The sequence below is a fragment of the Melopsittacus undulatus genome, chromosome 4 (genome assembly GCF_012275295.1).
Source record: "Melopsittacus undulatus isolate bMelUnd1 chromosome 4, bMelUnd1.mat.Z, whole genome shotgun sequence".
Classification (NCBI taxonomy): Eukaryota; Metazoa; Chordata; class Aves; order Psittaciformes; family Psittaculidae; genus Melopsittacus; species Melopsittacus undulatus.
The window spans coordinates 89,891,824-89,915,771 of NC_047530.1; the positions used below are offsets into that span (position 1 = coordinate 89,891,824).

At 43.4% G+C, this 23,948-nt stretch overlaps 1 protein-coding gene across 1 annotated transcript in view; it reads left to right on the forward strand.

Annotated features, from left to right (window-relative positions):
- Positions 1-23,948, forward strand: part of LOC101875296 (unconventional myosin-X-like) — an 82,401-nt gene that overhangs the window by 26,620 nt on the left and 31,833 nt on the right. Inside the window, exons 11-22 of the mRNA XM_031053156.2 lie at positions 257-403; positions 1,126-1,226; positions 3,420-3,486; positions 3,945-4,037; positions 8,077-8,145; positions 9,042-9,124; positions 10,645-10,753; positions 11,451-11,531; positions 12,512-12,636; positions 13,418-13,532; positions 19,271-19,377; positions 23,633-23,938. Of these exons, the coding sequence (XP_030909016.2) occupies positions 257-403; positions 1,126-1,226; positions 3,420-3,486; positions 3,945-4,037; positions 8,077-8,145; positions 9,042-9,124; positions 10,645-10,753; positions 11,451-11,531; positions 12,512-12,636; positions 13,418-13,532; positions 19,271-19,377; positions 23,633-23,938 (1,403 nt within the window). The remainder of the gene's footprint in view (positions 1-256; positions 404-1,125; positions 1,227-3,419; positions 3,487-3,944; positions 4,038-8,076; positions 8,146-9,041; positions 9,125-10,644; positions 10,754-11,450; positions 11,532-12,511; positions 12,637-13,417; positions 13,533-19,270; positions 19,378-23,632; positions 23,939-23,948) is intronic.

Genomic DNA, 23,948 nt, shown 5'->3' on the forward strand with positions numbered 1-23,948 from the left:
CACTTGTTCGAAAAGATGTCAGGGAATTTGCTTCTTCCTTCAGCCTCTCAAGTTCAGTTACCCAAAGGTCTGAAGTTACATGGTACATTTGTGTGTGGCTGGGCTATTTGCAGACTGTTGACTGTACATATAAACACTGCATCATACACAACCAATACAAATATCTGAAGAGGAGAGGAGGAACCTGAAGTCCCATAGATTCATGGTGCCCCTTATGCCTTCACTTCTCCCTGTGACTAATTTTTTCTATTTACAGGCAGCTGACTCCAGGGACTCCCTCTCTATGGCACTCTATTCCCAGTGTTTTTCATGGCTCATTAGCAAGATTAATACGAAGATCAAAGGCAAGGAAAACTTTAAGTCTGTGGGCATCCTGGATATTTTCGGCTTTGAGAACTTTCAGGTCAGGATTTTGTCTTTGCAGGGTGGGTTGGTCTGGGAGATGTCAGCCCATACAGGAAGGAATTTTAGTTGGTTTGTATCCTGTTTAGGTTAGGATAGAGCATTCTAGGATGTCTCCACTGCCACTTACTCCTGGAAGCAGCAAGATACATTTAGCTGCTCCTATCTGCCACCTGTATTTATGCAGACTGATGTTCAAGGTCTGGTTTGTGACACAGGCCCTCGGAAGATGTACTGTGACAGATAATACTGAATTTTTGACTTGTGTACAAATTAAATGTCCAACTTCTACATGTGTGTTGTTTATTTACATCTGTTTTGCTTTGTGTTGAGAATCTTTGTGTAATGCTTCTGACTGCAGCTGATGAGGGATGCATGTTGAACAGCCATATAGTGACTGATCTGATATTTCACAGAAGAGCAAGCCTAGTGACCTAACACTAATGGTATTATATTTATTTCTTCCCAAGAAGAAGAGAAATGTGATTGTCTTTAGTATCCTTTAGTACCATTTAGGCCTACTGAGTGAACCTTGCATGAGCAACAAAAGCTGTTTTCCTAGGGCACCTCCCCATACTGTCCTCCTCAGGTCCATCAGACACCCTTTGACTCTATGCTTTCTGGCTTTATTCTAGCCACACCTGGCATCTTCCCCATTGGTGTTATGGATTCTTTTAGGGGCCAGCTTAAATTAAGCTTTATTATCTTTGTTTCTTCTTATAGGTGAATCGTTTTGAGCAGTTTAACATTAACTATGCAAATGAGAAACTCCAGGAATATTTCAACAAACACATCTTCTCCTTGGAGCAGCTGGAGTACAACAGGTGACAAACAGAGGGAGTGGGGGCTCTATTTTTTTAATGGATGGTTGAATGGAGGACATCATTCCTCCTTTGTGCCACTAAGGCAGGAAAGGCAGCTGAGCCTTAGTGCAACCCTGACTGTGGATGTATCTCTTTGCTTTTCCAACATAAGCAGGTCACTTGTCTCCAAGCAAAAGCTTTCTCTCTTGTAGAATTTAGAAAGTCCAGATTCCCTTCTATCTTTCAGCTGAATGGGAACATCGTTGAGCTTTAACCCGCTAGAACACATGGTCACTAGCCTTGTTTCTAATTTCAGTAATGATTTACCTAAGGTAGCGGTGTTGTTATGCAGCTGCAATCTTGGTATGCAAAAAGTAAAGTCCCTAAAGATAGATGGTTAGACATCTGACAAGTCTTTCTGTCCTAGAGATTCCTATGGTATGAAAAGGCTTCTTTTCCTCAGCAAGGATATTTAATTCAGGCTGTTTCCCAAGCTTAAAGAGCATGGGGCCTTCTGCACAGCTGTTTCACTTCTGTGGGCTTCATATTGGATTGTGTTTTGTGAAGTACCTGGGATGTTCTAGATTATTTCTGCTTCTAGAGAAGGCCGCTAGACCAATACTTCTGTTCTTGCTCTGAAACAGTAGCCTTTATGTTTGTGAATGAAGCAACTGAATAGGGTCAGTGAGGGCAAATGAGAGCAGCCTTGTAAAAGGAGACAGTTGAATAGGCAATTCATGAAATTCTAAAGATTACAAAACTGCAAGGCTATTTAAGCACTCAATTCTCAGGCCAATTCCACCAGTGCGGGAAGCTTATATTAAGAATGGTATCATAGTGACAAAAGATTTTTTCTCGATGATTCCATAGGAGTGTAACTTCTGTGGCTGAACTTTGGAAAGAACAAGAGAATTCTATTATTGACTATTCATAGAGTTAGTCTAGGATGAGGTGTTTAAAGACCATCTTCAAGAGTATCAGCTCTGCTTCCTCAGGTTTAGTAAATAGTTCCATGAATTTCACCATTTGATTAGACAAGGGGTCTGTGGCAGTAGAGACATCTTGATTCATTTGTGATTTTGATTTGCTTCAGGAAACTCTGCTCCCTTCAATTCTGGAAGGTCGTCTTGCTCTTAGGAGGAATCCAAGAGGTCTTTTTGTAAAAATGTATGGCTCCTCTGACACCCATTGTTGCAAAAATCTGAAACACTGTGAACTGATATTTTTTTGTCATTAAGTGGTTAGGATATTTTGTTCCTTGTGAAGGATAGATTGTCCTTTCCGTTCTTTAGAAATTATTCCAGTTTGTTGCTTCCAGCTGTTGCCCACAGGTTTCTGAATGTTTTAAACCTGAAAGTACAAAGCTGAGGCTGAAAGGTTTGTAGACAACGCCACTTTGCTATCTTGTTAGCCTTCACCTGAAAGGTGTCTGTATCAGAATATCAGTAGGTAGCTTCACACATAGCCTATAGTCTTCCTTGGATTCCTGAGCAAGAGTTATTCCCAGCTTCTCTGAATTCTGAAACCAGAAATGGCCTGTATTATGGGAGTGCAAGAAGGTGGTAAGAGAGGGGAATACACATTCAGCACAGATTTACAGAATTACATGCAGTTTTCAAAGTATGCTTACCGTATTGCTTGCCTACATGAACTCTTGTTCTGAAAGATGCAGAGTCACCCTGCAGGTTCCCTTTCTGTTAGGTCAAAGCTTATATGTCTCATCCTCTTCAAAACTCTTCCTGAAAAGTTGCTTCTGTCTCTTCTTCTGCGTGGACTTGTGAATATTCAGTCTTCTGGTGGATGTGCTTCAGTCCTGCTTTCCAGATTGGTGGGTAAGCAGTTGATTCTTGAAGCTGTGTAAGAAAGTCCACCATCACTACCACTTAGTCCAATGCTCATCACTTCTGAATAAACAACTTAGAGCAACTACAGTTTCTTACTGCTTGGTATGGAATTTGCTGAATGACTACAAGATAAGCATCAGTCTAAAATGCTGGGATGGATAAGAAAGGCTGTCTCCTACTTCCATCTCTTTGTGGCAGCCAGTGTATTTTGTGTGTGCTATTGTTTTTCCTCATACATGGCAAAGCCTAATTCCTGCAAATTTTCTTGAGTCCTAGGACAGCTGCCTTGCTCAGCTGCTTCTGTTCTCTGCATCTCAGCACATTGCATCTTGCATTTCACATCTTTGTTCTGTTTGTTCTTGACTGTCAGGGAAGGGATAAACTGGGAAGCCATTGACTGGATGGATAATGCAGAGTGCCTGGACCTTATCGAGAAGGTGAGTGGTTATCTGTGACAGTTTCCAGGGATCACAGTGGGGACTGCTGATTTTCTTGAAACTTTCCCTAGGGTTTCCTACTTTTAAAAACAGGTAGTTGCTTAGACCCTCTTCCCATCGTGACCTGGCAGAAGTATAAGCTGTTCTAGCCATAGTCCTGGCTCAAGAAAAGAGGTAACTGCTCATTGTTGAGAGTAAGCTTAGGGATGGTGCCATAGTTTTAGACAGGGAACAGAGTTTAAGTAAAACCTTAATGTGAATTTTTAATAAATAATCTCCACTTACCTTCTGTGTGATGAATGCATTGACTGGCCAGAATTCTGCTTTCAGCCCAAGTTTGCTGGGTATAACTCAGGGGTTATTGCTCAATGTTCTGTCCAGATCTCCAGTTCTTGGCTTGGTGCTGTGTAGTTAGAGCTTCTGATGACTGTAAAAGCCTCTCTCTTGTTTGGCTATAGAAACTGGGTCTACTGGCTTTGGTGAATGAAGAGAGTCGATTCCCCAAAGGCACAGACAACACCCTTCTGGAAAAACTTCACAGCCAGCATATGGTAAGTAAGAAAATAACCTGGCAGGCAAATGATCAGTATGTTAGCCCCATCAGCATTTCAAAACCAAAAGTGAATGTTTTATTGATATAAAATATGTGCTTTGTGCAAGAAATTTAAAATGCCTTAGGCCTGAAACCTGGAAATGGTTGCTTGTACATATAGAGGGAGGGATTGTACATTCTACAGTCTGTGGATAGAGATTTGAATCTGTAGCATGGGATGGAGGTCAGATTCTGTGGTCTGCAACAGGACATGAGGCAGCACCCCAGGCACAGGATGCTGCTGCGTTTCTCCTGCCAGCTGACTCACAGGAGTCTGCTCCAGAGCATGTCAGATCTTTGTCTCCTGGGGCTGGGGACAGCTTTTGCCTCATGACTTTTAATGAAAGCTCTTTTATTGTTCCTAATTAATTAAATTCTTTCCTCCTTTTTCTTGCATTTTGGACACAGGAGTAGAAGGGCTTTTTCATGCAGGTCAGAAAGTCATCGTGGGGACACAGAAACGACAGTGAAACCACTGTAGCAATCTATTACCCTGTCTCTGGTACAGCTAACACAGATCTTCTTAATAGAAAATAGACTGAAAAAAAAGCAAATTGAACCCTGTAGCAGAAACATATGGAATAATTTACTACTGTAGTACGAACATTGTCAACTAATATTTCCTAATCCTCTAATTTAGGCTTCATTCAAGCCCGAAAATGTGCAAGTTTGTATCCTTTATCAGAACTTCTTTTTTTTTTTTTAATTTGTATGGATGCAGATATTCTTGTTTTTCATATTTGTATCTAACTCTGCTAGTAATACTCATGACTGCAAATTGCATACAATTGCAATAATTTCTGGTTGGCTGCTTATGCATAGTTTTGTGGAAGTATTTCCTTTCTTTAGGCTTAAATCAATGCCTTCAGTTTAGTCTGCTGCAGCTTTCCCTTGTATTATGTAGGTATACGAGAGTGCCTGATTTACCTTCTTATTTTTTATCATTGCTGGTATTTTGTTAACTTTTAATATAGTACTTATGAATAGTTCTGTTATATCACTTCTGAATTTTATTTCTGAAATGTCCCAGCCTCCTCAGTTTGTCTCCAAATGGAGAAATTTCAAAGCTCCTCTTTCTTTCTGCTGTTTGTCTCTGAATTTGTCTGCATCTTTTCTCTATTCTTTTCTGAGATAAATAATCAGACCAGAATGCAGTTCCCTTGGTATGAAGGTACCTGTGGTTTATTGTATAGCAGCATGAAACTATCAGTATTATTTTGCATTCCTTTATGCCCCACAACATTTTGGTTGCTATTTTTGATTATTTCTGTGCATCGAGTAGCCTTTTCATTAAGCTGTTCATAGTGTCACCTCTGTCCGCTTTGAGGGGATAGCAGTTAACATGGAACCCTATGAGAGATGGAAGAGGCTGAGGAGCTGAAGTGCAAAGTGGAATGATGAAGTAGATAGATAGATAGTACTGTAGGGTTTGCATTTTTTTAAGGTGAGAGTGTCTTTTGTACCTGTTAAAAGTCTCTAGTGCTAGCTAGAAGAGCACTGGAAGGCATCCAGTCAGTGTTGCTGGAAAGCCTGAAGGACATTATACGAAAACAAGTCCTCTTTGTGTTTTCTGTGGATTCCAGTAGGCTTAAAGAGGAAAAGCACAGAGCTGAGGTTTAAGAGAATGTGACCTCTGGTACAGATGGGGAGAGGAGCAATAGCAGAGGTGGAAGAAGGAACCAGAAGTGCTGTAGGCATGGATGAAATATAAAGGTTTGGTAAAGAGGGAGAGGAGGGTGCCCATCAACATAAGAGAGTAACAGTCATGTTTGGAGTGGAAAAAGATGACTGGGTGGGGGAAGAGAAGAGCAAAGAAATTAGGTTAACATGAAAAGGAAAAAGGCAATGAAAAGTTTTTCAATAGCAATAAGAAATTATCAGGGTCAGAAGTCATCCACCTGATATTGCTAAAAGAACTTGAAGATGAGAGCTGAATTACCAAGGGTGTTATGTAACATCATACTTAGATTTTTTAGTACTTGTATCTGAGAAAGTGGGAAATTATTTCAATTTTTAGAAAGTATTCTAGGAAATTATAGGCTTGTAATCCATATTTCCCTACTCAGTAAATTCACAAAATGTAAATGGTCAGTTATCTCAATGGAGCGATCCCTATAAGACTCCATCTCATATGAGCACTGAAGTGGAAGTTTTCTCATAGAATCATAGAATAGTTAGGATTGGAAAGGACCTTAAGATCATCAAGTTCCAACCCCCCTCCCATGGGCAGGGACACCTCACACTAAACCATATCACTCAAGGCTTCATCCAACCTGGTCTTGAACACTGCCAGGGATGGAGCATTCACTACCTCCCTGGGCAACCCATTCCAGTACCTCACCACCCTAACAGTAAAGAATTTCTTCCTTATATCCAGTCTAAACCTCTGCTGTTTAAGTTTCAACCTGTTACCCCTTGTCCTATCACTACAGTCCCTAATGAATAGTCCCCCCCCAGCATCCCTGTAGGCCCCCTTCAGATACTGGAAGGCTGCTATGAGGTCTCCACGCAGCCTTCTCTTCTCCAGGCTGAACAGCCCCAACTTTCTCAGCCTGTCTTCATGATTTACAGGATATGGCTGCTGAACTGAGAGATGCCTTATGAAACTGATTGGGTTGTAAAATGATGATGAAAACAAGCGTAGATAAATGTAAAATTGTGTGCCTGAAGAAAACAGTCCCAGTTTCACTTTTGAAATTATGGGCCTGAGCTGGTTGCTGCTCTTCAGGAGCAGCAGTCTCCCAGACAAAGGCTGTGATGGGTAGTTCCATGGAAACATGGAACATGTAGTAATGTAGTAATAAACATGTAGTAATGTAGTAACATGTAGTAATAATGTAGAACATGTAGTAATAAAAAGCTCAGATTAAGTATTAGAAATTCCTAGGAAAGAAACAGATCAGAAGCAGAAAACATTGTTATATCTCTGTATAATCCATGGATCACCTGTGCTTTGAACAGTGTACACCACTGGGCTCCTCCACTCAAGAAGGGGCTATATCAGATCTGGTCAGCAACACGTCTGTTGCTTCAGTGTTACAAAATAGCTCTTACAAAAAAAAAACACACCTATGTTGAAGGAACCCTGCAGTGTGGAGAAAGATGACTTAGGGAGGATGTGATGGGTTTAAAAGTCACACATGGCCTATGGAAGACAAATGGCACTAATTGGAGCCAGGCTGTATTTCCTTGTGTGGTTGGTTGCAAGCTTCCTCCAAAAGAACACTCTGGATGCAAGAAGTCTGCATGGAATGGGCAAATATTTCAAAGAGAGATCTACTTGGAGTTTCTAGCTAGGGAGACTACATGGATATAATTGGAGTTTGAGAGAGTATTAGGCTGAAAGCATTATTTCCTTGCCTTCTTGTTACTCTACATAACCACTGCTGGAGGCAGAATCCTCTGCTGGATGGATCATTGGTCTCAAGCAGCATGCCAGTTCTTACATAGCTAATGTTTTTCATCGAACAAAGAAAGGAGGGGGGAAATGAGAGAGTATAACAGCTACTAAGAGAAAGGAAAAATGAATATTGAAAAAAGGGGAAGAGAATTGCAAAGACAGATGAAATATGTAGGAAGACAGGAGACTGGTTTTATATTTTCCTTGACAAAATAGAGATGTGTAGGATTTTTGCAAAGCTGCCATCTTCCCTGTACCCTGATCCTGTGTCCTGCACCACATGGTTTGTGTGGAGCCCAGTCTCCTCAGGTTTCAGACATGCAAGAATTAACATTTCATCCATGGCATGCCTGCCCAACCTTGATTCTGCAAGCCCTTGCTCACATGAGGAATGCCTTGAAGGACTGTATTTTTCCATCTTATTGGAATACCATATTTGTAATGTAGCTGCAGATAGCAGCAGCAGGTGTGGTCGGGCTCTGCAAGAGCTAAGGTCCTTCCCCATCCCAGCGTTGTCATAGTCATGGCAGAATTCCTGACTGAGCCTATTTATTCTTACACTGGCATTATAAGAAGGCTTCTTTTTCTTTCATTTCAGAGCAACCACTACTACATAAAGCCTCGGGTAACAGACCATCAGTTTGGAATAAGACACTATGCTGGGGAGGTAGGTGTTCATGGTGTGAGATGTTTGGTGTATACCAGTTGTGTGTGGTCCTGCAGTTTAAATTCCAAAAATCAGGAATATCTCCCAGGGCTGTTTGTGTTTCTGCACCGTTGGTGCCCCATACCAGATTACAGGGAGCATGATGGGCATAAATTAGCATGGCATTCTCCAGTACTTATATTTTCTAGCTTGGACATTTGTTTGAGTTTCTCAGCTAATTTTTTATTTGGGAGATAAAATCTTCCTTACTTCTGTTACTTATGTTGTCTTTTCTTACACATTCACGAATAAAACTCAAAGTAAAAGTCACAAGGATAATTTGACTTTTGGGAAGGAGGAGAAAAGGCTAAATACCTATTGCAAAAAGGAAGAGGTCTCCAAGCCTTCAAGGTTAATGCTGCTCCTTGTTGAGAGATGGAGCGGATGGAGGTGTGTCAAGGGAGGGCACCTGCACACTAACGAAAGGCTAACCTCCTAGAATCATATCTACTGAGCACTAGTGGTTGGGAGGTCAGGGGACTGGATGGCATGGTTAGTATTTCCTGAAGTGAATGGAGTTCCTCACACCTTGCTGAGGATTTCCCCACTCACGCACCAAAGGCAAATTTCTGCAGCTGTTTCACTTGGCTTCTGGTTTTGAGGTCTGAGGTTTGGTTTGTGGGGTTTTTTTTGGTGTTTTGATTATTTATTTTTTTTTATAGTTGATGGCTAAAAGCCACTTTCTTGCCAGTAACTGAGGAGCTCTGGAGCTCTTTGACCCCAAAAATTTGGATCTTGGCACATGCCCGCAGCATTTCTTTGTAGCTCTGCTGGAGATCTTGTACATTGAATTGTTAATGTACATTAATGCTTAATGATTTGTATGGAGTGTTCTAGTGGCTCTGTCTGCATTGCAGGTGCTGTATGATGTGAGAGGCTTTCTGGAGAAGAATAGAGACACCTTTCGAGATGACATTTTAAACATGCTGAAAGACAGCAGGTATGTCCTTGTTATGCCTGTGAGGAGGCCACATCTGGCCTCATTTGGTCCTTATTTGGGCTGGACTAAGCCACATTCATGTAATAACTAGCCCAAGGAAAGCAGTTGCTTTTTGTCTGAGCATCAGGAATCATTCTTAAGTTTGTGCTTCAGTGTCCTGGCAAAAGAAAGGGAAGCTGTAGAAGTCAGATGAGGCATAGATTTGATCAGTACTTTTGTCCCAGTTTTGAAAAGAGCTATAAAAGCATGTTGGAAATCCCTCCAGGCAGTGTTGGTTTTCTCCCTCCTCTCTTCTCCCTTTCCTCTTCTTCCTCTTATCTTCCTATCCCAACAATGGCAAATTTGCCCCTGAATGAGTCAAGACTCTGCCATGCTGTCAAATGCCAGCCTCTCTACAGAGGCTGCTTCTTTTCCAGCCTGCTTGTTAGTGGAGAGCTTCTGTCCTTATTGTGAGCCGGACTGAACTTTTGCTGTGGGACCAGGCATGGCCCTTACTATTATACGCCACTGCTGCAACATGACCTAAAGAAATGAGCTGACTTTGACCTTCAGCAAGTCTGGAAGACAGAGGTGGTGCCTAGTAGAAGGAGAGAGGCATTTAATAACTTGGGGGACCCTAGAAGTTTTTGAGTAGCAACTCTACCACATGCCTCTTACCTCAGTCAGTGGGCTCCAGCCTGATGAGACTGTTTCAAAACGGCATCTTCTCTGAAGCCTGCTGCAGAGTTTGCACTGTGAGCACTCTTGAAACAGCCTGAGGGAGCTGAGAGTATGAGCTGCTCATAGCTGCCTTACTTGGACAGTGGCATCTGGGGAACATTTTACATAGGGCTGGAAGCCAGAATTGTGGTTGTCATTGTCCAGTGTAATGGAAGGACTCAAGATTTTTCAACAAGCCAGAAAGGGAAATTCTGCTAGAAGCAGTCATAACAATAAAGAGGCACAGTAAGTGCTGGAGAATTTTGTGCAGCTTCATAACAACCAGCACCACTGTCTAAGGAGTGGCAAAATGGTGGAAGATTCCCCAGAGCTGACCTGCACTGAGGGTAGCTCTAGAAGTCCTCTAGCCACAGAAGGGCTGTGATTGCAGTTATATGAGCATGTCATGTGTGCTAGCCATGAAAGCTAGGTCAGGAGGGGTGTGACAGCATAGTCTAGCTGGAGTATCTTCAAGGTAGTTTCACCTGGGGGCATATAGCTCAAGGGAGATGTCCTCCTAAGTGCAGAATGGAGATCTTCCTTTGTGTAATATCCTACTTGACAGCATGAGATGGAGTTTCTGGTTTTGCAGCTCAGTGTGGCATACAGGGCAGCCCGCAGGATCTGGGCAGCCACATGGAAAGTATTAATTTCCTCCCTGAAGTGCACAGCTGAACTGCATCCTGCAGCCACTCTGTGTCACAACAAGAATAAAAATCATGTGGTTCACACTGGGACAGGGCAGTAGCTGAGAGTGGAAGCCATCTTCCCACAGGCAGTGGGCGTCTTGCATCTCCTTTAATTCTTTTCTTTTCCCTTAGGCTGGACTTCATCTATGACCTTTTTGAAAGAGTCTGCAGCCGGTGCAGTGAAGAAACACTGAAGATGGGCACCCAGAGGCGCAGACCGACTGTCAGTTCCCAGTTCAGGGTAGGATGTTTTCCAAAAGAGCAGAAGGCTTTTGGGGAGGAGCAGATGGGTAAAGCAATGCCTGCAGCCAAGAGGAGTCATTCATCCTTGTTTTGTGTCCAGCGCTGGAAATGCGAAGGAATGTTGTAGTTCTAAAAAACAACAGTGCCACTGCCCCAAGGATTTCTCTCTGATGTGAAATGTGAGATGCTAAGACTGACCAGGGTGGAAGAGGAAAATAATAGTTTCCTGAGTATATGAAGTTCTTGAGGTTCTTCAATCTTCCATGTTGGTTTGGTGTTTCAGCTAAGAGTATGTGCCCTTTTAGGCTACATCTTTTACTGACATAGTGGCAATTCCAATAAAACCATACTGGGGGGACCTTGCAGGTATGAATCTTAACCCCTAGCTTGTTTGCAAACCTTCTGTTAGTGTCACAGTTTTAGTTTCATATATTTAAAGTTTGAGAGACTTGTAAAAATAACTTGCATCAGCTATACAGCTCTGAGAACAATGATGTCCATGTTAGAACAGCGTTAGAGTAAACTAACTTTGTGGGTGTGGTTTGGACAGGAAGCGATCTCTTGCTTTACTAATGTTTTGGTAGGCAAAGAACATTAGGAATGGGAGGGATGCATGAAGAACATATTGCATCAAATGTAGCACCTTTCCCTCCTATTGTGACAGATCCTTTGGGTTTTGTCTTTCTGCTTTTTAGGATTCTCTCCATTCCCTGATGGCCACACTTAGTACCTCCAACCCATTCTTCATCCGCTGCATCAAACCAAATACAGAAAAGGCAAGTCTGTCTTCCAGCAAAACATATGCATGCGCACAGACCTTCATGAGCACTCACTTGCACGAATGACTGACAGGTGCCTCTGTCAGGGTCTACGCTGAGGATAGGAGCAGCTCCCCCTCAGCTTCCTTTTTTTCGTTCTGGTTGTTTTATAGTTGAGGAAAAATACACCCTCCTTCTGGTAATCAGATTAAAAGACGATACTGTGTATAGTACGCTACAGCCATTCCTACCTTTTTCTGTGCTTGTGCAGAGTCCGTAGCTGTGGTAGAAGCAGCAGTTGCTCCTGTTTGTGGTGCCTGTAGACAATTTGTTCTGGAATGCAGGACTTGTGTAGTAGGAAGCATCTTCTGCAGATCCCTGGCTCTGAGGCAGTGGAGGTGGACACTTCATGAGCAACTTACAGTGCTTAGAGACTGGCTCTGGCTGGTATTGTGGACTGTGATGGGAGGTTATGCTGTTAACTAGATTGGGTGGGGAGCTCTGAACTGATAATTTTTCTTTGTGTGCTTTGAAACGGAGTGAGTTGTGGCAGAAGAAAGCCTGCTGGGGGGGTTTATGCCAGAAAAGAATTCTTCAGTTTGCCTCTAGTTTGGCTGGAGAGACTGTAAATAGAACTGAGTCAGAGATTCTACATTTTGTATGTGTTAATGCAGTATATCATTGCTTTACTGCCATGATCCAAATATGACAGCAGGCTGCACACTGGGTTTTTTCCAGGATCTGCCCAGCTCCCTTTTGTCCCTTTTTCTTCACCATGCAGAGTTGTGAGGTTGCTTTCCCCTTGACCCAGACTTCCCCCTTTTCACCTGGCATGCCCAAATATGCAGGGCTGACTTTCTACAGCAAAATGGATATACAGCCTGTGACTATCTGTGTTCAGAGGAATAGTTAATGTTCAAGTCAGCAAAGAAATAACACCAAGATCAAAACTTTCTGTCTCCCTTCTTGCTGTTTTTTTAATTTGGATTATTACGTAGGCACCGAACCTCTTCAATCCAGATGTGGTGCTAAATCAGCTCCGGTACTCAGGGATGCTGGAGACAGTGAAAGTTCGAAGAGCAGGTTTCCCAATACGGCGCCTTTTCCAGGATTTTCTCAGCAGGTAATTGCTATTGTTGCACCACATGCTATAACAGCCCCACTGTATATGATTCTGTATGTTTATTCCCTCTATAGCTGCTACTACTGATATGAATAATTTGTGGGATGTTTTTCTGACCATGGCCTTATTGCCCATATCATGAACTGATTTGGAAGCCATTTCAGGGACTTGCCTTTAGGGTAAGAGTCAGAATGGAAAAGTAGCCAGGCATTCCATTTTTTTAATTTACTTTTTGTAGCTTTGCCACAGATTTGCTTGTGTGGTGCTGTGAAACCCATCTGGTCATAATATGTGAAAAGAAAACAGGCTGAAGCAAATTCTAATGGACAGTATAGCTGATGATTAAAATTGGAAAAAATGATTATTTCTTTTAATTGGCTGCATCAAAAGGATTTCTTAAAGTTTAAGGCTAGAAGAGACCATTGAACATTGCTTCCTTTGTCTCTTGCAGCATTAAATGCCACCCATATACTGAACAGAATAATTTGTGTCTGATGAAAGCACATGTTTCAGAAAGACAGTTGTTCTTTACTGAAAAATGCAGTTTGGTTTGTACTTTATTACTGGGATTGCAACAATAATTGCCAGTGTGGAAGGAACAGATAAAGGCTGGGAGATGGAAATTTCCAAATTGGAAGGCAAGCATGAAGAAGGGAGGTCCTTGAGGAAGAAGGACTAATGGGAAAAGGATAATTAAAGTTAAAAGATTGTGGGGGGGGGGGGGGGGGATGGGACATGTTACTGTTGTACACAATCTCATGAGATTTTGTTTGGTTCTAAGGTACAAGATGCTTGTGAAGGGGCCAAGTCTTTCAGACAACAGCAGAGCTGTATGTGGAGGCTTTCTTCAGATCTATGACAGAAGCAAGAAAGAATGGCAGTTGGGTAAAACCAAGGTACTTCATCAGTGTGGTGTGGGATATGGCTTTGTTCCAGGGGCAAGGGTATGCGATTGTATCTCAACTATTTCTCAGATTATGTACCTAGAGATGTAAAAGGCTTTTTAATTTTGTCTAAACTTCTCATTGACCAAACCAGATTGACTTTGTTGTGTCTGATCAAATTTCAGGCTCCAAAGAGGACAAGCATGGGTCTCATTTTATATAGTTGCCTTGTGTGCCAGATACGTTGCTTTGCTTAGCTAAGCAGGAGGCAGTGAGCCACTGCTTGGTATAAAACTGTGAATAGGTAGCTAGATCACCAGATATGTAGCAGTTTTCTGCTGTGGAATCTCAGCTGTGGAATGGTATCCAAATGCTTCTTACCACTTGCAGAATTCAGATTTTATTTCTGTTCTGGTGAATGTTTAACAATTCTCTCTTGCCTGGTACAGCCTGGATTTGGGGTGTAGGTTGGATTTCTTTGTTTAGAGTATTTGGTTTTGTTTTGGTTTTTTTTTTCCTCATGATGTCCAGATGGAAATGTACCACTATCTCATTTCATAGAGAGGCAGCTGGGTGTTTCATTATGAACTTTTTCAAGCTTTGAGGCAGCTTCACATAGCAATAGATGTAAGCGTTGTGCAGTATATTACTATAGAAAACTGGGAGAGGGAAACTCTCTATCACAACTTTCCACATACTCCAGTAAATTTGTCAAAGAATATGCCAAGATGGATGGTGTCCAGTTACAGACAGCATTTCTAAGTAGAGGCTATACAGTCCATATCCAGAGCATATGGTGGTCCATGAAAACAACTTTTCTTGCACATTTTTGCCCTTAAGCCTTCAAAAAAGTAGGTCGGAGTATTTCCAGAGTCACCACAGAACGGAAGCGACTCAAGTGAATAGTCACATTTGGTTTGTCAGGAGATCATTTGTTACTTTGAGCAATCATTTCTTAATGAGTGGGTATACTACAATGTTTCTTAAAAAGCGAGCTCTTTCTCTCCCCTTCTTAGAGGAGTGGTGGTAGCCAGTTGGTAGTCTGGGCTATGAACTCTGTGTGACAACCAAGGAAACCACTGGCCTTTGCTATGAAAAGGAGATGTATTAGCCTGAAGTTTCTATGGCCTTCTTTTACATTCCTCTACTTATATTCAAGAATGAAGGTTTTACCACTTAGCTGTATTTCCACCCCATGATTAAAATGTTCCTCATCTTTGATTTGGGAATCTGGTGTCTCCTCATTGGCCCCTGCAAACCTGGAACCATTTCAGTCATTCTTGTCCCTAGATAGCCCACATTGCTTGGGTGGCTGCCAGTCTCACAGTGTTTTAGCGTTAAGGACTGTGTGGAGTGTGTGTGTATTGCAGATCTGCTTGTGCTAGGGAAGCTTTAGAAAGTGGTGGTTAGAGCTGGTAAACATGGAATTTGAACTTTCTTCCTAGCATGACAAGAGATGGAAGATAGCTGGCCTACAGCAAGGGCAGCAGGGAAATACATGTGAGGACCAAACTCATGTGCACATATTCACCTCTCAAAGTATAAAAGGTTATATGTAACTGGAGTTCATGTACTGCAACAGACTAACAAGCTGGAAATCCAGGCTGCTTTGAGCCCCTGGCAGCGATAGGATCTTTTTTCTCTTCCATCCCTGCTGTGTATCCTGAAGGACTGAGTCCATCTGTCTGTTTTCACTCACTCCTTGACCTGCACAAACAAATTCTTTTGGAAAAACAATGTAGATGGTAAATTGTGGCAAACAAAATATACTTATGTTTTGCCAAAACACCTGATGTACTCTAATGTAATTTTTGGGAACAGTTGTGTCCTATAAACTAAAACTTGGCTGAACAGCTGTATGCAGCATGTTGGCAAACAGCAGTCTCTCTGCTATGGCACTGGTTCCTGCAAGTGTGAATGTTGTCAAAAGAAAGAAATTATTAAGAGTTGACAGTCTTTGTATCTCTAATTCTTTATGACTGCAGAAGAAAACTGAAAGGAGTTGGAAGCAGTTGAGCCATCTTGTTTGGTTATAGAAGTTATTTTATATTCAGCACAATTTGCATTAGAGATGTGTATCTTAGTAGAGGAGAGCAATTCTATTTGTTGTAAAGAATGTATCGCCCCAAGGCTTTCCTGGCCTCTTCCAGCCTTGCTGCCATACTGAGTGGCTGATCAGCCCCTGGCTGCTCTATGGTGCTGTCACCATTGCCCTGACATTTCATTCTTCAGAGGAGTTGCTTGACGTTCTTTCTCATGCTCAGATGGTGACAAAGCCATTTCATTGCTCCCTTGGAGATTCCTCAAGCAACTCTGCTTTGTGCCAGTGCCTCCAGAAAGCTTGACCCTAGGAAAGCAAATGCCAAGGTGAGGCCATACAGAATAGTGGTGCTTCCTGGTAGTCCCTTCCTCGCTGCCTGCACCCAGCTGTTGTGTCTTGGGTTTGGTTTACAGAGTGCCTTGTCTACATTCATGTTTTAACGGGTGTTATGTAACACAGGCCTGGAATAGTTAGGTTGATAGGATCCCTAACTTTTCCAGAGGATTTCAGGTAAGGGTGAAGTTACCAGCTAAGGGGCACAGAGTGTAGGTCACTGTCCTGGAGGAAAAGTGCCCTGTGTATCCTTGCTGCCGCTTGCTGCTACAGGTGCAGTTCTGGGTACCCAGATAGCAGTTCCCAGAACTAACTTTGGCTTACAGAGTTACAAGTAGCTACTGAAAAAGGTGTGACAGGCCAATGGGGATGTAACCTAGGAAGAAGTATAAGGGGTGGGTGAAGAGCAAGGCTTATAAAAGGGGGAATACTTCCTGCAAAATGAATGGATGGATAATTATATCCTTAGCAATTGTTTGGAGGAGGAAGGAAAAGACTCCATGAATTAGTGCAAGGGATTGTGAATCTTGGGAAAGGAAATGGAGAAGGAAGGGCAAGATGATCTTTTGTGTTTTTCTTTAAGAATAGAGCAGCTGCTGTGTTGGCAATTGTCAAATTAATGTTTATAAGAGATATTAATGTATGTAAGACAGGTTTTATCCTGTGGCGTGACAGACATGAGGGCTTGGATGCAAACACGCAGTGTGATGATGGAAGAGCTTGTGCTAAGGTGCCCTTGTCTTCAGTAGGGATGGAGCAGCAGCTTCTGTTCCCCTTTCCTTGGGGCAACTGACCTCCTGTCATACTTGCCATAACCACAACACAGGTTTCCTATGGCTGTTTAACACAGTAATCCTTGCTGTTTGAAAGTTTTAATTTCCACAGCTCAAACTGCTGCTTTGCAGGGCCTTTTTGAAGGAAGAGATTTCTGTAGACTATCTGGCATCCAGGTCACAGTGACCCACTTCCTGCTTTTCCCAGTGTTGTCCCCAAGAATCACATGAGCCCACTTACAAACACATGGGGGCACACACAGTTCCATTTCTGCCTGTACGTACCTACACGTAACCTTAACATGTTCACTGTTGCACTGGTAGTGCTTGCAGGCATTGAGATTGTGAGGAACACTGGTGCTGCACTATGGTTCAAAACTTAGCCAGTGTCTAATATAAGCAGATATGATAGAAGTAACCTTGTTTGTTTTGTTCAGTCATTCCTTCCTCAGATGAAAGTGATCTCATGTTTTCAGAAAGTATGATTTATGACAAAGAAATGACCACCTTACAATTTATTTCTACAAGGCATCAAAAATATTTCTGGATTTGAATGCATTTTACTCTTCCTTGTCACCTATAGGAGTCTGGGAAAAAAAAATCCTCAAAATGCCAGTTGCTTAGAACTAGGTATTATTTTATTACTTGTGATTAACCCCTCACTCTCAAGCATAGAAAAGCCTATAGGGTTAACGCTGGGTCTTGCTGAACTCTACATGCCCTGAAGTTAGGGTTATTTTTCCCCCTCCTTACTGACACAGCAAATTCTGTGCTTGGTAGGGAAATACTGATGGACTGAGTATTTTTGCAATTTGATGAAGATAATGGACTGAGACAGTGTTTTGCTGGCTGCATTCTTGAAATGGGTGACTGCTGCTTGGTTCTGGAATGTAATGGAAAGAGCAATCTCTGCCTCAGAGAAGTCTTTAGAAGATTGTTGAGTTGACAGAGGGAGTGGATGTACAACTTGCAGGGAAGGATGCCAGCTTCATGGTTGGCAGTACCTTGATAATGAACCTTCTTTTAATGCTACCCATGGTTACTTAGTCATTACAAAACAGCTCATTTCTTAAGGCCATCTTAATGGAAATGGCTTCTCAGGAAAAATTCACGTCCAGGGAAGCCACTGGCTATGGGTAACAACGCAGGGAGAGGCTTCAATACATGGTGATCATTGCAGGGGGAGAAAAGAGCCTAAATAAAGTGATGAGGCCAAAAGCAGTGATGGAAGGGGAAGCATGCAGAGACATAAGGGGAGGTAAGTGGAGAAGGGGAGAGTTTGTGTAGAGCACTAGAGTAAACTGTTCAAATCTCTGGACATCCTTCTGGCCTCTCAGTATAGCCACATGAATCTAATAAATTTGTAAGGCATTTTTACTGACTAATGTAGTTCTGCAGGTTGATGAATGTCAGCTCACAGCCCAGGTTCACAGCAGTGCTTTAACAAGTAGGGCACTTTCCTAGTAGCAGCCCCTTCTGCTGCTGGCGCTGGCAGTGATTTAGCCAATGTCAGGCAGCAGGTCACACAAGTGTGGCCATATGGCAGTTGCTGCTCTGACTACAGCTTGTATGGGCACAGCTAACTCTTGGCCAACTTCTTCTAGGCTGGGTACTGCTAGCAGTGTACCCACAGTGCCATGGAGCTCCATGTATCCTGCAGTCCATCTCAAAAAGCAAAGCATTTATTTGAACATTTTGTGCTGAAACCTGTGCTAACATAATGCAAGCCATCTAATTTAAAGTAGCTCAGATATGTCAACACAATTCCTGTAAATATGCCCTTATCTTGCTTGTATCTCAGTCCTTTTGTCTCTAAAATAGCACCGTCATCCCTCAAATAAGTGTTTGGCACTGAGCAGAGGACTGAAATACTGGTGATGAAAGATGGTTGAGAACTAAAATACCGGACACTGAAGTGCAACCAGTAGTATTTCAGTTTCTCCTAATGTATATTCCACTGCTGAGCCTCTTCAGCAAAGAAGCATCTCCACCTCTGAATTCCTGGAGGCTGGGGAATGATTTCAGCTTCAGAGGACTGAGGGTGCACTCAGCTTTGCACCCCGACGGGGCTTTTAGCTTTCCAGCTGTCTTCCATTATCAGGATTGCTGTTAAGATTTCTTCCTGGAGTCTAGAAATCTGAATTTTTCTCCCTTTCCTTGAAATGCGGAGGAGTCTCTTTGCAAAATATTTAATCACCCAAGCAGGTATCAGTGCCAGCTGCAGGAAGGTACTGGACTGTGCAGGGAAAGCTCTCAGCTGGGAAAGAGTTAATCCCAGGCGCAAGCACAGGCTCTCCTCCTCCCTCCTCTTTTCCTCCTTCCTCCGCTCCCTCCCTCTCTCTTTTAAGTCTTGACCACAGCGTGAGGGCGGCGGGGGTTGGGTACGGAGTTTGGTTCGTGTTGCTGCAGAACTTTTCCCGGTGCCCTGCGTGCGGGCTGGGCTGCCCGGGGGACGCGCCGAAGCGGGCGCTGGAGCGGCGGCGGCCGCCGGGACACGGGGCGCGCTCAGCGCCGGCCACCCGGGGATGAAATCTCCTGGCTCTCCCGGGGACTGACTTCTTTCCTCTCTTTGTGTTTACTGAAACTCCTCCCCGTGGCGTCAGGTTTTCCTGAAGGAAGCTCTTGAGCAGAAGCTGGAGAAGGATCGGGAAGAGGAGTTGAGGAAAGCAGCTATAGTCATCCGGGCCCACGTCTTGGGCTACATGGCAAGGTCAGTGCTGGGGGCAGCCCCACCATCCCTGTGCTTTCCTGCCTGGGTTGCCCTGACCCCCTGCTTTGCTCTATAGTCCCTTCGCATCCTCCCTTCTCCCCCTCCAGTATTCCAAGGGAGAGTTGCAGTATCTGCCCTCCCTGCCAGCATCAGTTCTGCTGAAACTTTTCTGCACCTTTTGACACCTCTTCTTCAATTCTGTGCACGCTTGCACCCTCCCTCAGCAGGCTTCTGCAGGGACCTCTGCACCTACTGCTTGCCTCCGATGACACCTTTTCCTTGCCTTCAGGGCTCTCCTGGCTGAGCCCCACCTATACCTTGGGTCCCCTCCTTTTCCTTATGCCTGTCAACTCTTGGTTTCTGCTCCCCCTGCAAATCGCTTCTTCCTCAACTTGCAGCTCTGCCTTTGCTCACCCTCTTCCCTCACCCTGCCTGTTTGCCTCGTGATCTCCCTCTCCTTTTAATTAACTCTTCAGAATTGGTTTTTGGCCAGCTTTGCACCAGTAATCTCCTCTTGCCGCTCCCTTTTGCACCTGACTGGAGGAGGGTTGGGAGAACCAACTGCAGACAAACCGCCCCTCCTCTGCCCCTTGCAGTTAGTGTTAACAGCTGACTCCTTAATGACTGTGGCATGCACACTTAATCCCAGTAAGATGCTCTTTTCTGGCTGGTCTCTACTCCAGACACCTGTCAGTCAGGGATGTGAGGAGGTGAAAGCCCTGGCCAACAGAGCTCTTGCAGCAGGAACCCTTCTTACAGCTCCAGTTACACCAGGTAGCTCATTTTGTGTTGTGAAACGTGTGCAAGGTTGTACCCTGCCTTGATAATGTGGAATATCAGCAAAATACACATTCAGTCTCGGGGGCTTTTATTCATTGGCTTATTTCCCTCTAGGAAGACAAATGAGCTAGCTCCATTGTTTGTACATGAGCTTGCGAGTTCTTTGTGTCAGGGCCTCTGCTCTATTTTACTTTGTGTCTAGCATTTGGAGAGAGGGGTAGGGATTAGCACAGGATAATTGATTTTTCTGGGAAACATCACTGCAGGCAAACTGAATTACTGCTTTTCTGAGTTCCTGGGAAGGTAGCTGCTGCCTTGCAGGGCTGTGATGGAGACAGTGTTGCAGCAGTGTTCCTTTTGGCTAGAAATCTTGAGGTCGGCCAGTCTGCACATCCCACACGTTGCTCTCCTGAGTCCCTTCTTCAAGAGCAAGCTGTACTTCTGCAGCCAGATTGGGAATCCTTACAAGCAGTTGGAGGTAACTGGACTTTGCAAGGGAGGAGAGCAGGGAGTGAGGAAAGAGCTAGGGAGGGACACAGGAAAACTTTTCTGTGAAGAGTTTCCAGTTGCACTGCACCTGTATTGGAGAAGGTCCAGCAAGAGGGGATTTCATCTGGGTGAGTGCTGAATAGTCTGTGCAGACTTAGGCAGAGGTCAGGAGTACCAGGGTGTGCTGCCTAGAGCTTGACACCATTTCTATTAGTTTTGCAAGGAAAAGTGTATTTAAATCCATTCAGACTCATGCAAAGTAGGTTGGTGAAGAAGGGTACATATGCCACAGGAAAGATTTTACTGGTTTCTTCCCCTTTGTGAATTTGTTCTGTGAGCCTGGAAAATCAGTCCTAAGGATGAGAACATTTTCTTTGTTGCATTCCCTACAGCCTAGTAGTATCTCTGACTAATCACTAAAATGTGAGGCAACAAAATCAAGCCCATTCAAGTGATCCCATTTTTTTATAGTTAATCTGTGCAACTGTAAGCTGCAAGATCCGTGTACAAATTTGGCTGTTTCCCTGAATTCTGCAGGACGCTATTGCTCAGGGAAAGAAGACAGTAAGAAATTGCTCCATAGCTTTGTGTTCGCTAGTCCTTGGAGGCATAACTGCTAAGTACAGCTCATCAACAGAGTAATTAACTAAATTCCAACATGTGGCATAGGAGCCTTGCAGCCACCCTGTTTTCTCTTGTGATACATGGTCAGGATGTCTCCCAGCTCCTCAGCGTGGATTGTAGATTTTATTTCCTAGGCCAGTGCAAGAGGGTGAGTGGAAAGCTGAACAAGGGGAATGAAATTCATGGCCTGTGTGCAGCAGTTCCAGCCGAAGGGCGTCCGCAAGCTTGGCTGCGGTCATGAGGAATGAGAGGGCACTTCAGCCTGGCAGATTAGCAGGCAGAGCTGGCCTGGAGCTGGGCAGGGCTTGGCACATGTTGCACTTGAGAGAGTTTCTGGCAGATGCATTTTGTAAAAGTCAGAGTACCCTTTTTGATGCGCTTACATCTGCCTTGGCAGAGGGTGCGTCTGCAGCTGTTCACACCCCATGTGCAGGGCACAGGGAGAAGAGAGGGAGCAGTGGTGAGGGGACTGCAGCTCTGGAGCAATTAATCTAAAACCTCCCACTTCTTATCACCCCTTCCTCTTCCTTTTCTTTGTGTTTCCTCCTTTTGACTTAATACTTACAGAAAAGAGCATGACCTCTGCACAGTACTGCTATTAGCATCCCTCTCCTGGCTTTCTTGACTAGGCTGACGTATCTGATGTGCAGGTTGGTGGCAAACTGTCAGCATGGATCCCTGTTGCCATTTGAAAAGGGTTTGATTGCCAGGAAAGGGATTTTGAGGTGTGTCTTTTCCTCAGGGGGTTGCAGAAGGTCTGTGGGAAGGATATGCGAGAGTGGTGTGCTTTCTAGGACTGCAAGACCTCACAGGATTACTGAGGCCTGCTTGCCTAAGATCCTGTATAACAGCCCCATAACATTTCCCTCTGCAAATTCTGCTTTGGAGTGAAGAAGGTTTTGATTTTAATAGTATCAATTAACATTTTCCTACAGCAAGATCTTAAGGTGTCTAAGATATATTCAGTTACTTCTAAAAAATATCCACTTATTTTCAGGCTGAACAGACTTCAGCTGCAGGTCAATTAAATATTCTGTCTCTTTTTGGATAAATGGAAATGGCTCCCAAAGATGTGGGTACTTTGACAGGGATCAAGCATTTCCATAGCCTTCTCTTTCTTAAGGTCATGAAACAAGTGCTCTCTTTCTGTAAGCCAGAATTTCTGCTTCCAATCCTGCTTCTTCAGAAATCACTTGAGGGTCTAACATTGTTCTGGAAATGGAGGTGCTAACACTGAACACAGGATAAAAGAAGCAGTGCAGTCCCCTTCTACACAGTATTTCTACTTGCAAATGTAAGAATCCCAGTGATTATTTTTTATTTATAGCATTTTGGTGGAATCTTATCATCTGTGCCCCCAAAATCTTTTTTTGACTTGCTGCTTTCTAACATAGCCCCACATCAGGTGTGTTTGGCCTTTGATTCTTCCATACAAGACCTTATGTTTGGCTCTTTTGGATTGTTTAATGTTTTCTTGAATCTAGCTTACAAATTTAGCTTTACAAATAGCTTACAGATTACTGTGTAATAGTAACTCTTTGAGATTTGTCTAGTTTGTGTATCATGTACAAACTTCTACCAGTGACTTTTTTTTCAGGTCCTTGGTAAAAATAGTTTGTAATGCAAAGGCAAGAGCTGACTTTTCTAGAACTTCACTAGACCACAAAAATACTGAATGGTGATTCTTTTTAAGGCCATGCTATGTTTTTTTTGTTTTAAAGTGCTGCAAAGTTGATTATAATATCATTATTGTTTAAGCAAAATATTGTGCAATATAAGTATGTGTCTGTGGGACCCCGTTACAGTGTTACGTTCAGCAATCAGTATTGTAGTATCACTGTGTTTTCCCCCAAACAATGCAAGATTAACGTGACCAGATTCTTTTTTGCCCATTTTTGCTTTTCCTAGAGTAATTAACTTTTGGCCACTGAAAAGATAAGTCAGTTCGGGACTTGGTTCTCATATAGTAACGCTATTTAGATGCTTTTATTAGCATAATCACTCAGTGTGGATTTATTCAAATTGTACAGTGAATGTGTGTATGTGCAAGGCAAGGAGACTTTGGACCAGTGGGCCATCTCTTTCTGTGTGCTAAATACCTGTCCTTCATCCTCCGAGAGTCTTCACAAACATACGTGCCCATGGAAACAAACCAGTGGGTAGATAGAGGAGTGAGAACAGTGAGGAGGATATGATTTATGGGTAATGGCAGGAAAGGAACAGCAGTTGTGTAATTTCTGAGGACTGCTTTTCCAAATTAATTTTTCTGTGGACATGGTAAGATTGATCAATATACCAGGGCATGAGAAATGCAAAGCCTATATTACTTCATGGCACATTAAGTATCTGGTTCTGTTTTTAGGAAGAAGTATCGGAAGGTGCTAGCCAGTGTTGTTATAATCCAAAAGAACTACCGAGCATACTTCTGGAAGAAGAGCCTGCTGCGACTGAAGGCCTCTGCAGTCACCCTGCAGAAGCACTGGCGTGGCCGCCTGGCTCGCAGCCTCTACCAGCACCTGCTGCAGCAGGAACTCCGGCGGAAGCAGGAAGTGGAGGAGAGAAGGAGGCAAGAAGAGGAAGAACAGATCAGAAGAAAGGAAGAGGAAAGACAATGGCAAGAAGAGGAGGAGCGTAGGAGGAAACAGGAAGAGGAAGAGGTGAAGGAAAGGTACAAGATG